Source organism: Astyanax mexicanus, chromosome 1, assembly GCF_023375975.1.
Source record: "Astyanax mexicanus isolate ESR-SI-001 chromosome 1, AstMex3_surface, whole genome shotgun sequence".
Lineage (NCBI taxonomy): Eukaryota > Metazoa > Chordata > Actinopteri > Characiformes > Acestrorhamphidae > Astyanax > Astyanax mexicanus.
Genome location: NC_064408.1, coordinates 13,522,877 through 13,535,124, shown reverse-complemented (window position 1 = coordinate 13,535,124; position 12,248 = coordinate 13,522,877). Strand labels below are relative to the sequence as shown.

At 38.6% G+C, this 12,248-nt stretch overlaps 1 protein-coding gene across 2 annotated transcripts in view; it reads right to left on the bottom strand.

Moving 5' to 3' along the window:
• The window catches only part of pkn3 (protein kinase N3), a 26,907-nt gene extending 14,659 nt beyond the window's left edge, over nt 1-12,248 (bottom strand). Inside the window, exons 1-7 of one of the 2 annotated variants that reach the window (XM_007255805.4) lie at nt 11,925-12,248; nt 6,628-6,904; nt 5,531-5,685; nt 3,009-3,138; nt 1,844-1,995; nt 799-1,018; nt 466-648 (exon numbers count right to left, since the gene is read on the bottom strand). In XM_007255805.4, coding sequence (XP_007255867.3) covers nt 466-648; nt 799-1,018; nt 1,844-1,995; nt 3,009-3,138; nt 5,531-5,685; nt 6,628-6,904; nt 11,925-11,945 — 1,138 coding nt within the window. In that variant the 5' untranslated portion in view covers nt 11,946-12,248. Of the gene's footprint in view, nt 1-465; nt 649-798; nt 1,019-1,843; nt 1,996-3,008; nt 3,139-4,439; nt 4,802-5,530; nt 5,686-6,627; nt 6,905-11,924 lie in introns of those variants that run through there. The other variant, XM_049467909.1, reaches the window with a different exon arrangement.

Here is a 12,248-nt window from a genome sequence, read left to right as displayed (position 1 = left end):
GCAACCAAGAAAGCAACAGTACTATTGCTTAAGTTAAAGCATCATTATGGAACATCATTGAGCTTGGGCTCCCTCTACAGATGGGCAAGGTAATTCACTTTTACTTAACTGCTGTAAATACAAATCAGACTTTGCATGCCCCCTCGTGGATCCTGTTTACACGCATTTGTTAACAAGCTGAGAGGCCACAGAACTGGTGGACTGAGGTGGTAGAGTAATATTACAGCATTTTTACCCAAATATGACTTTGGGTTATGCAGTCTTATGCAGTTCCGGAGAAAGGTCTTGTTCAGCTACAACAAAGGTACAGAATAGCAATGTAATGGTCACTATTCTTCTTCTTAATGACAGTGAAACAAATAATGTCGTTTTAAAGTTTTTTTTTTTTAAGTAAAATTGCTACATCAATGCTGAAAAAACTGCCTGGCCCATCAGAAGGTTTTGAGACACGCGTTTGGGACTCACTGGATAACTCGTCAGACTTTGCTGTCTTGCCATTGGTGCTGCGAGTGGACAAGCCGGACCGCATCCTCAGGGACTTTGCCTCAGAAGGGCTGCCAGGGGTGGAAGAGGTACATGACACCCGGCAACGACCTGGCACCGACTCCAACAGATCCTGACAACCCATCAGCCTAACCTCCAGCCGACCTACACAAACAAAGACAGTTACACTGAGCCAAAACTTTTACAGGATTTACTCAATATACTAAAGCAATCATGATGCATGACTGCATTTTAGTATTCTAATATGGTAATATTAAATATAAATGAATTTGACAAAGAACACAATGTTCCTACCTGTAAGGCTGGCTGGCTTGAAGAATGAAGAGGAGGATGCTGAGGACGAAGAATGGTGTCTCTCTTTCTGCAGGCCCACACTGGGAGAGGTCCCAACAGTCAACTCCTCTTTAATGGCAGCTCGTTTGGGGTGGTCCTGGGGAAGTTCTCCAAGCCTCTGTTCCAGAGACAGACGCAGAAGATCCAACTTCTGGGAGGACTCCTGCAGACTTGCTTGAGCCTGAACAAACACATACAAATGTAGCCTTGGCTAAGGATTTACAGTGTCTATAAAAAGTATTCACAAGTTTCCAAGGCCCAGACAGAAATTCTTGTTCTGAAGCCTTGATTCCTTCAGAACATTTACCTTGCTTGTCTTGAGATCATTACTTGTCTTAATAGTCTTGGTGGAATATAAATCGTCTCTTCCAGAGGGTCCTCCCAAGTTTTTCCTATATATTGCAGCATTTATTTAACCCTCTACCTACACAAGCATTCCAGGGCCTGCTGCTGAGAAGCATCACCACAGCATGATACTCCTACCCCTATGCTTTACAGTGGGGATTGTGTTGTGGTGATGTGCAGTGTTTGGTGTTCACCAAACACAGCATTAATCATCGGTAGCTTCACTCTATTGGTCTGCTTCTTATACGATCACTCAGTTTATATGGATGTGCCATATTCCTTACATTTGTTAATGATGCATTTAACTGAACTTTCAGAAAAGTTGTATTTTTTACATATATTTATTTAAAAACATAAAAATTTTCATTACAATTTTATTCTGTCAATTTATTTTGACCATGATTCCACAATAATAGTGGAACTTATTCAAGGAAGTGAATACTTTTTATAGGCACAATTAATTATTAACAGCACTGAACATAATTGTGAAACCAACTAGGAATATCAAACGCTCGCAAGTAAAGAAATACAACTGCTTGCAAAACATACAGTATAGTAAAGATCTGCCGCTGTTATGTTAACCCCTACTGCAAGAACTTGTACTATAATCCCACTGTAAAACCAAAACACACTAATCCAGCAGGCAAAAAATCTGGCTTACCTCAGCCAGCGCTCTGCGGTCTTGAACCCTGCGTCCCCCTAGCTGCTTCACCACATTCTTGGCTCCTTCAGCCACTGCAGCCTCGATCCTCAAGTGGTGCCGAAGTTCCTCCATCCTCAACTCCAGGGGGCTGATGGTTTCAGAGGACCGACCTATGAGCATAAAGACCAGCCTTCAGATTAATATTTAGATTTAACTTGTGCTTATTTTATGGGACTAACAAGAGAATGAGAATAATAGTAAAACACTCTGAACAAAAGTAAAATGCTACATATTCAAACCATATTAAGGCTAAACACCAGACCCAAAATGAAACAAACCATTAGTTAAATTTTATTAAAAAAAAATATATAAATATTGATATAAATGTGTACTTAATATTTACAAGAAATTGAAATGAGGACCACGTCCATATAACAGATTTAAATTGCCTTTTTACATCTTCTTCTCTGGATTGTTTCTATTTAGTAGGTATATAGATCCAACTCTGGCAATATTTTGTGAAGTAATGACAGATTAGATAAAAAATCAGCAGGTTCAATGTAACTGAGGTATTTGGACACTGTTGAACTTTAAGAGCAATTCTACTTACAGCCTTGATGTCTGTACATCAGTAAGAGATGCTTTTGAGCTATTTATGGAGCTCACGGTTAACTCAAGCTTTTGATTTTGTTGCTATGACACAACAAATCAGTGATCTTGGTTATCACAATATAAAAAGCCAGAGACAACAATGTGTGTTCGAGTAAAATCGCATGTAAAAGTGTGGAAGGGTTCAGTTCTGCCCATGTTGAAATGTATTTGTCATCTGAACACTTTATACAAATTATTAAGTGGAATGCGATGTTGGTTAATTATGTACATTCTATGAATTTAATTATATCTGTATTTGAATGGGAAAGAAAAACAAGCCTTTAAATATGAAATTTATTTGAATAGGAGATGAATGGCCTGCTCTGGAAAACCTGCCTGATTAATGACCTCAAATCCATCTTGAGATCTGAGACAAGTAACGATTTAATCATTTTTATTGTACTTCCTTTCAAAGAATGAGAAACGTCCTCCAACTACAGTTATTTCCATCAATTTTCCATCCATCTTACTGTGACAGATTCTATGGAAACATTAGGGGACAGTGACATGACCAATGTTCACATCTGCTCACCATCCTGGTCTGTGGCCTCTCGCTCTCCCTCTCTGGCCTGGGTCACTTTAACAATCTGCATGCGCAGCAGCTCGATTTTGGTCCGACTATCCTGCAGCATCTGCTGGGCTGTGGACAGCATCTTTCGGTCCTGGGGAGAGATTGACAGATGAGTGAAAAAAGATTTAAAAAAGTGAAAGTGAGAGCCAGAGAGATACTGTGTGTGAGACACAGAAAGAAAGAGCCAGAGAAAGAGAGAACACAATGTTAGGTCAGAAAGCACGGGCTGACCTTCCGTTAGTAATATGATGACCAAGAGATCAGTTATGCTGAAGCCTTTTTATAGCCTCCTACCTCTTGTGATCATATCTATTATAGAAGCCATCCAGGTGTACAGCAATCCCAGCTCTCCATAATACTGTATAAACAACACTGACTGTGCTATTTTCACAGCAATGCTCCCAAAATAACTTGAGAGAGTACCACAAACCTAGTTTCACAGCTGCATTTTTTAACCCATTAAGTTCTGTAGATAATCCAAGAAAGCATCTCTCTCATAACTACATTGCTTTTCCAGAATTACAGATTTTAGTCCATACTTGTAAGATATTACTTGGGTGGTGTGTCATTCTCAGCACTGCAGTGACACTGACGTGTTGGTGGATTGCTAGTGTGTGCTTTTCTGATAAAAATGGATGAAATAAAGCAGTGCTGCTGGAGTTTTTAAACAACTCTGTCACTGCTAACCTGAGAATAGTCCACCAACCATAAACATCCAGCCAAATGTTTTCCTCTGGGCACTGATGAAGAACTTGTAGATGACCAACACAAACTATGCAGCAACAGATTCAGAGTTTCTGTCACAGACTTTACTTTATCTACAAGGTGGAGAATCTAAGTAGGAGTGTCTAATAGAGTAACAGGGTTAATGAACACAGTGTTTAAAAACTCCAGCAGCACTGCTGTTTCTGATCCACTCATCCACCTAACAGTGTAAAACTCGCTAACAATCACCACCATACCAATGTTACTCCAGTGCTGAGAATGACCCACCTGTATGCACAGAATATTCTGACTAGACTGTGTACTGTCTGCATTAAGTTGAATTATAATTGAATTATAAAAGTGGGGTTCCGGAGATTTAATGCAAATAAATAAATAAAACTAGTAAAACTAATGAGACTAGGAATCCATAAAATCCTTATACAGATTAATTTGCGACAAACAGAACACGAAACATCACAGAGGCATTGTTTTGATTCCACTACATGTAGGGGGCAGTATCTATAACCCTACAGAATGCAGCTTTAGGCAGTAATATAACGTAAACAATGGACATGCAGTCACTTGGCAGGCGACACTCTACTATAGGCACTGCAAGGCATTTTCCTTCCATTCTTAAAGCCGATCAATACGGTAGCTATAGGATGAAAACAAGGGTGAAAACACTACCGTCCACAGCGCTCTCCCCCGCTCTAGGCAGTTTAGCAGTTCATCCGTCATCTTTTGTGGACTTTCACACTGCTGTATGACATCTCCTTTTTCTTCCGCTCTCCCCATCAGACGTTCTCTCTTTCAGTCAAGGTCCTTCGTCTAGCCCTAGATGGACCTGGTCAGGCTTCTCAGTTTGTGCTTGGACTTCAGGCATTGCCGTCTCACCTCAAGCCGCAGCATGTCCCTCATCGGCACCAGACAAGCCATTTCTCACCTTCTCCTTATTGTTGTGGTGTCCTTGCATCCTGTTCACTTGCTTTCTCTCCCTCTCTCTTTCTCTCTCCCTTTTACCATCTATCTTTCCCTCCCACTTTCTCCCTCCCTCTCGCAATTATCTACCTCTTCTACACACTCAGTTTTTCTCACGCCCTCTTTCTCATCTCCACAAGAGTTAGCTTGCTCTGTGCCAGTGCTGCTGCTGTTTTTGCCCAGTCTGGCTGGCCGGCCCAAACCAGAACGTGATGGCATTGGTCGGCCTGGAGTCACATGGCCCGTTGCTGTCGCCAGGCCCAGTACAGGAGAAACCGAATCAGAACCAGCCTGCATCTCCTCCGCCTCCCGCTAACATTCACGTGGGAGATGTGTATGTGTGAGTAAAAGAGTGTGTGAGAGTGTGTGAGCGAGATGCAAGCTCGCTCGGTACTCAAGCTGTTTGCTTCCAGGATGGCAGCAGCAGGAGCATAAATCACCGGCTGCCAGGACACAGTGTTCCACAGCGGTTCTAACACAATCTCAGCTTCGCTAGAGGTCATGGGTCCATCAGAATAAAAGGGGTTTAAAGGAGGCGGAGGAGGGGAATTATAAAGCCTTGAGGAATGGGGGAAGGTTCCTAATCATTCTACACAGGAGGAGGTAGTTCTTTGGCCACATCCCAAGTCATAAAATACGGACCAATTACGATAATGACAACTGAATCTATAATAAAAAATAGGCTAGATGATTTCCTGAAATGTGAAGCACTAGCAGTGTATTAGAGCACTGGACTACAGACTGGCTCAAAGCCTGGGTGGGGTTGTGGCACTACTGCAAGAGCTTAGGAGCTCCCTCACCTTAACCGATCTGCTGGCGTACGTCTGCATGATGTTCTCAGCTCCTTGTTTCACTTTCAGCTCCATGGTGAGCTGTTTCCGCAGGGTGCGGATGCGATTGGCCAGTGGAGATGTTGAGTCCTCCCAATGGCAGGGGTCTGGAGAAGTGGTAGTGTCTGCAAACAAGCAAATCAAACACTTCAAGACACCAAACATTAATAACACTATTAACATTACTAACTATTAGGGCTGTAGCAACACATAAAAGATTTGATATTGCTGGCCTATTAACTGGTCTACCAGCCCTACTCGCATTAATGGATTTGGCAACAAAACAGACAGCTTTTTTAATTCCACTCAAATACCACAGAAAAAAAACAATGAATTATGAGCCTACTATCACAAATCAAAGTATTGGGATGAGTTTATAATTGAGTTTACTCAGTTTATAATTGTATCCCAAATGCTGTTGTTGTTTAATGCCACATCAACAGCTAAGGCTAAATTCATGACAAAATCCCAATAATTAGTAGAGACAGTAATAAAACAGCAGTTTAAACAACCATCAAAATCCACATGTACAGAGCTGTAGAGTTTCATTTCGTATGAGACAAGAATTTTAGAAACTTGTCTGGAAGTGCTTTATCAAATAAATCTCAAGAAGTGCTCTGAAAAAAAAGCTTTATAACCTGGAGTGACTGTGTATCAAACAATCCAATAGGATACGTTTGATCACCACTGGTACACTAGAGTACATCTCGGTGCTTTATCTCCATTAGGAGGAAACCATTGTGATAACCTCAAAGTTCCTCGAACCTCGATGCCTTCTTGTGAACAAACTGATTTTTTCAATTTAGTTGGGTCAAATCTGGCTGTATGTGAATGAACAAATTGATTGTGTCCAATTTGTTACATCCTTCTATTTGTTCTGTACATACAAATTAGCAGAGATGAAGATGGAAAAAATTGATCACTAATCTCTGCTGCTAGACCTTTATTAGCAGTCATATCCGCCAGGATATTTGTCAGCTGTTTTGTCAAAGCCTGGCTTATGAAAGAAGCTTATTTATTATAAAAAAAAAAAATAAAAAAAAATGTTACAGCAGTCATCCTTTCACCTGTGGATGTCTCCTTCTCCATAGCCATTGCTCGTGCATTTAGTTCCTGGAGCTCCCAGTGGAGCTGCTCCAGCTTACGGCTGGAGGCTCGTAGCTGTCCTTCCACATCAGCGGCACTCTTCCTGTTGGTGACGGCCCGCCGGAGCCGCTCTGCCGCCTCCTTGATCTTTAGTTCACGCTGGATCTCTTGTCTGAGCAAAGCACGAGCATCCTCCAGCCGCTGCTGGAACTCTGGGTCCAGAAGGTCACCCTCGGCCAGGATCCGCATGGAACCACTCTGCAGGAAGAGATGGAGGAGAGCGAACTTTCATTCACCGTTCATTAATATTATTACTCAGCTAACACGTCTTCATTAGAACTCACTTAACAATAATAATACAAGATTACACACTGGTTTACGTTATTTTGTCTATAACAGTATTATCTAAATGTCCACATGCAACTTTCAGCTACTGATGCAGATGTGCAAATGCATGCATAGATTTTATAGTCTCTATATCAAAGTATTGCCAATACAAAAGGACTTTCTGGAGCAGATAAACATGGACTTGTTAGTACCATGGCTCCAAAGACAGATGTGGGATAGAGAGTTTTTTCCCACCCTTTGAAAGCAATCTTGACCTCAATGCTCCAAAATCTATTAGAAAGCCTTTCCTGGACAGTGGAGAAGACAGTTGCTCCAAAAACACAGGAAGACCCCTTTTTACTACCCTAAATGTCAGATAATGAAATTATACCTATGAATAAACGGTGGCCCTATATTTTGACCATATAGTGTACTACGATTTTAAAATTATTTAGTTTTAGCAGATAGATGGCACATCAAGCAGATATCTGAACAGCTTCTGTATACCTACTCATTCATGCGATTAACTAATAGGTCAAAATTTTGAAAGCAATGCAGTGAATACAAATCACACAGATATTGGTTATGATCTTCATGAAACATTAACCAGCAGAACGGGGGAAAACTGTGATATTAGAGATTTTGAATGTGGCAAAATTGTCAGTGTCAGATGGTTTGAAGGATTTTTTCTAGAAGTGCTGATCTCCTAGTGGTTTCAGCACTACAGTCTCTAGAGTTTACTCTGAACACAGTAATAAAGAAAAAGCACCCACTATGCAGCAGTTTTGCAGACGGAAACGCATTGTTAATAGAAAAAGGTCAACAAAGAATGACCAGACTCCATAAACAGTCCAGGTTGGTGGAGGTGGTGTAATGGTGTGGGGATTGTTTTTGGCACATTTTGAGCCCATTAATATTATTATTAAGTCACTTCACATATTTGAGTATTGTTGTTAACCAAGTTAATTCCGGATTCATGACCACAATTTACTTCTAATCCTCTAATGGTTACTTCTAGCATCTTGTCACTAAACAAACGTTTAAATTCAGATTTCTTTAGTGGTCTTCCCAGTCACTGGATTAGACCACCTTTGAGATGTTGTAGAATGGGAGATACAGGCCAGATAGAACACAGGTTACAGTTTTCTCCATAGCATTTTCTCTTTTTTCCTCTGTTGTTTCAACAGTTACAACATATAAACGTGACATACTGTGAGAATAATGTGAACATTTCATGTAGTTTCACATTAGAATTATTTTGTAACTATCACCATCTCTAACTGAGAGTTGCATGATAAAATTTCCGCAATGCTTTCAATTGGCTTTTAAAGAAAGAGACACTACTAAGACAAACCCCCAATTCTGGAATTCCTTAAAACTAGCTAGTGGGGACACCAGATAATTTCTAATTGCTTACATAAGCGATGCCAAACGTGAACGGCCACAAAAAAAAAAAAAAATCAATCAAAGGCCAAAAGCACAAAAATTTCACTTAGACATTTAACTGCAGAGTGTGTCATTTACTGGACATTTGCTTGGAAAAAACAGGTTTCTTTCAGTTCCTTCTGATGTTTGTACCACAAAGTAGGAACTATTAGGTTAGCCTGATTAGTTCATGTCAAGTCTGTCCAGAAGGAAAAGCAGAAAGAAGTGATTGAAGGTAAATTTATAATAAATAATTACGTGGTTTTAATTGAGGTTTGACACATTTCTGTCTGTCCAGACTATCAAAATCAATCTGTGTTTACACTTGGATTTTTATGTGGTTCTGCTTTTTCAGATATACTAATCCTCATACTCAAGAAACCCTATTTTTTTGTAAATGCAGGAATGGCAGTTTTGCGTTGCAGTACTCAAGAACAGTTCATTAACTTGTGTAATACAAAAACAAATAGCATCTGATACAGTTAGCCTATATGTTTAGATAATACTGTGAGAATTTAACCCACACTAGTTTAACTACAGTAGCTAATTATAATGGGCCAAATTAAACAAAAATAAAAATGAGATGATCATACACAAAAGACAGACAGACAGACAGACAGACAGATAGACAGATAGATAGACAGATAGATAGAGATATAGATATGGCAATATCCCTGGTTATACCATTAGCAGAGCTTCAAACTGGATTGGGGATTGAGTAAATGTCAGGCAGGCCACATCAGGCTGATACAGCATGCAATCACTACTAGAAATGGTCAAATGATTCACACAGAGTTCCATAGGTCCCATGAGGATGGTTCTGAAGGAAGAAGGATGATGCAAAAGGCTATATCGGAGTGCCTATTGTGCGCCCATCCCTATAGGGGAACTGGTCACATCTAGCCTAAATCACTAACCGGTAGTGGTACACTGAATCTAGCTTACAACACACTGTAAACCACTTCAGTATTCATGTTTACTCTAGACTTTCCAGAACAACATAGTCACAGATTGAGCGTTTTAAAAGAGGATTAGCTCTCAGGCCTGAACGTAGAAGAGGTTTGTTTGTTTGTTTGTTTTGGATCATATTATAGCTTAATAAATGGCTCTCTGTTGTGCAAACATTTTTTTAGTACTGGCTGATGAAATTCAAATGGGCCAAAAAGAAAAATTAGGTAAGTTAACACATAAAAAGTTAATCCCTGTGGGAAAAAAAAACATGCATGTAAAAAAAAACTGCAGATAACCTTAAAATGGGCATAAAACTGAAAAGGTTTGCTTCATAACATAGTTTGATGTAATGTTTACAATTATGTTATTTTATTAAGTGTAAAAGAGTGCTATGTTTAAATTTAGAACTTTTTTTAATATAGTGCTGACAAATATATATTTAGGGTTACATTGTGTAAGTATTTACATCTCAAATTTAGGAATGATTTTTTTTTTTAATTTCACATTAATACTAATTTACAATTAGATCTGGCTTCTTTTTAATAATAAGAGTCTGAGTAGAATTTTACATTTTATACTAGGGGCTGACTTATGGGTCTGAAACAGAACTTGCACTCAAGGCAGATTTTTAAGATAAGTCTGGTGTAGTGTTTACATTTAGTGCTGTTTTTTTTAAAAATAGCAGTAGGAAGTAGTCCATTTCATTTTACATCTAAGGCTGAATTTAATTAAGTACGAGTCTAAAGTCCTGTTTATGCCTGATTTTTTTCCCCCAGGTCTAATGTTTGGTTTGCAGTTAACACTCAATGCTGATTTGTAACATTTAGGGCCAATACAGAATTTAAAATACAGTAGCAGTCAAAAGTGTTAAACAAACTAGAATGTTTAGCTCTTTAGATTCTTCTAGGTATCACATTTTGGTATTATCCCAGTGGTGTCCTTAGGTAGTCACTTGGACTAGTTTTCTCAGCATCTTAAAGGAGTTCCCGGAGGTGCTTCACCCCAAATCACTATCTCAGTTGATCAGGTTTAGATCAGGGGATTGTGAAGGACAAACACTTTTTTTGTTTACTTTATGTAATTCCATATGTGTCCCTTATATTTTTGTGTGTTTAATATTAATCTACAATGTAGAAAATAAATTTAATAAAGAAAAACTTTGAATGACAATGTGTGTCCAAACTTTGGAGTAGTACAATACAAGTTTAAAATACTGTTTCAAATTAAACATTAAGGTTTGAATTTTGGAGGTTCACATACTTTGAAATATAAGTTTAAATATGAGGTATTTGTGCTTACATTTTATGTTTTATATTTAGGGCTGATCTTTAGACATTTAGGGCTGACTTTATTTTGTTAAATAAGAGTATAATGCACTGTTTATTTTTTACATTCAGTGCTAATACATTGCTTTGATGCTTACATCTCAGGCATTACATTTAGGTCTGTTCCTTTAGTTGAATTTATTGAATCTCAATGTTTCTCAAATAAATAAGCAATTCTCGATTATGAAGTAGTTTGTTTTTCTTTAGTTCTATATAACTTCAGTTTTTTTATTTGTAAACAGACAGTACCATTTAAAGTGATGTAGAAGCATTTTTTTCCTTTAACATATTTTTTTTGTTGTTCCCATTAACCTCATATGCAGCTTTTATATTAAACATGGTACAAACACAACCTCCTTGTATTTCAGTGAAGGAAAAGTGCAAAATATAAAACTTATTTCTACATAAAAGAGTTCTTAAACAGCTACAAGTTTCTAACAGAAGCACAGGTTTATCTACTATGATTCACTCTGCAGCTTCCATATGTAAAGATGTACTTTAATTACATTAATTAGACTCATTAATCAAATTGATTCAATTAACCTCCCAGCACTAGTTTTGATGTAGTGTATAAATTGTACATTATTTTTTCTTTTAAACAAGGGTGTGATACAATGCTTACATTTTATACGTTACCCTAGACTACAGGGTGATTACTTTGGACATGGATACTGAAAAAGAATATAAATTCCTAAATTCAAACATAACAGCATTGCTTAACTTCTGTATAAGAGACAGCCAAGCCCTGATAAACCTGTTCAACCTGAAAATCTGAACCATCAGTGGGACACCTTAACATGACAATACGTGTATTTTCATTTATCATTAGTTTTAAACTATTATTAAAGTGGACTTTAGGAATGTGTGCTAAAAAAATACGTTTTTTAGCTATAGAGTATGGTTTAATATGAAGGCAGTGACTTCATAAACTTCTTAGCTATGGTTAGGTTAAATATGAAGTTGAGAAATTTGGTTTGACTGTTGGTTTGTCTTTAAAAGCGTTATCAACAGAAAGGGAGAAATTAAAAGGATAAAATTAGGGCTATTAAATTACTTTTAGAGCAAAATTGACACATTTAGGCTAACTAACTAGCACGTCAACACTGCCTAGCTAGCAACCGTTGTTAACGCTAGGTGAAGTGAGCTAGCTAACCATTAACCTGCATTAATCATAAATTTATCGTTTTTTCTTTGTTATTTTCAGTGTTTTACCCACTAAACAGATACCCAAACACTTTAACCATTCTTACCTGAAGTGTCACGCCCGACATCGCCTGTAAACGGGGAGGGAAAGTGTCAAACAAAGCAGGTTTCAGTGAGTTGAATGAACAGCAGCCACCTGACGAACCTACGAACCAGCAACGGACGAGCCCTGAGCCGCCTCGCTCCTTAATTTAACCGCTTTAAAACGCTACATACGAAACCATGCCCGTATCAATCAAATCCTGAGAGATTTATCATGTAAAAACCCTCCATAGTAGCTCATACGGTATGTCCAGCTCTCTCGGGCGGGCGGAGAAGGAAGGCAGGTCGGCTGGAGGCGGCAGGAGTGACCGGTACTTTCTTTGGGAAGT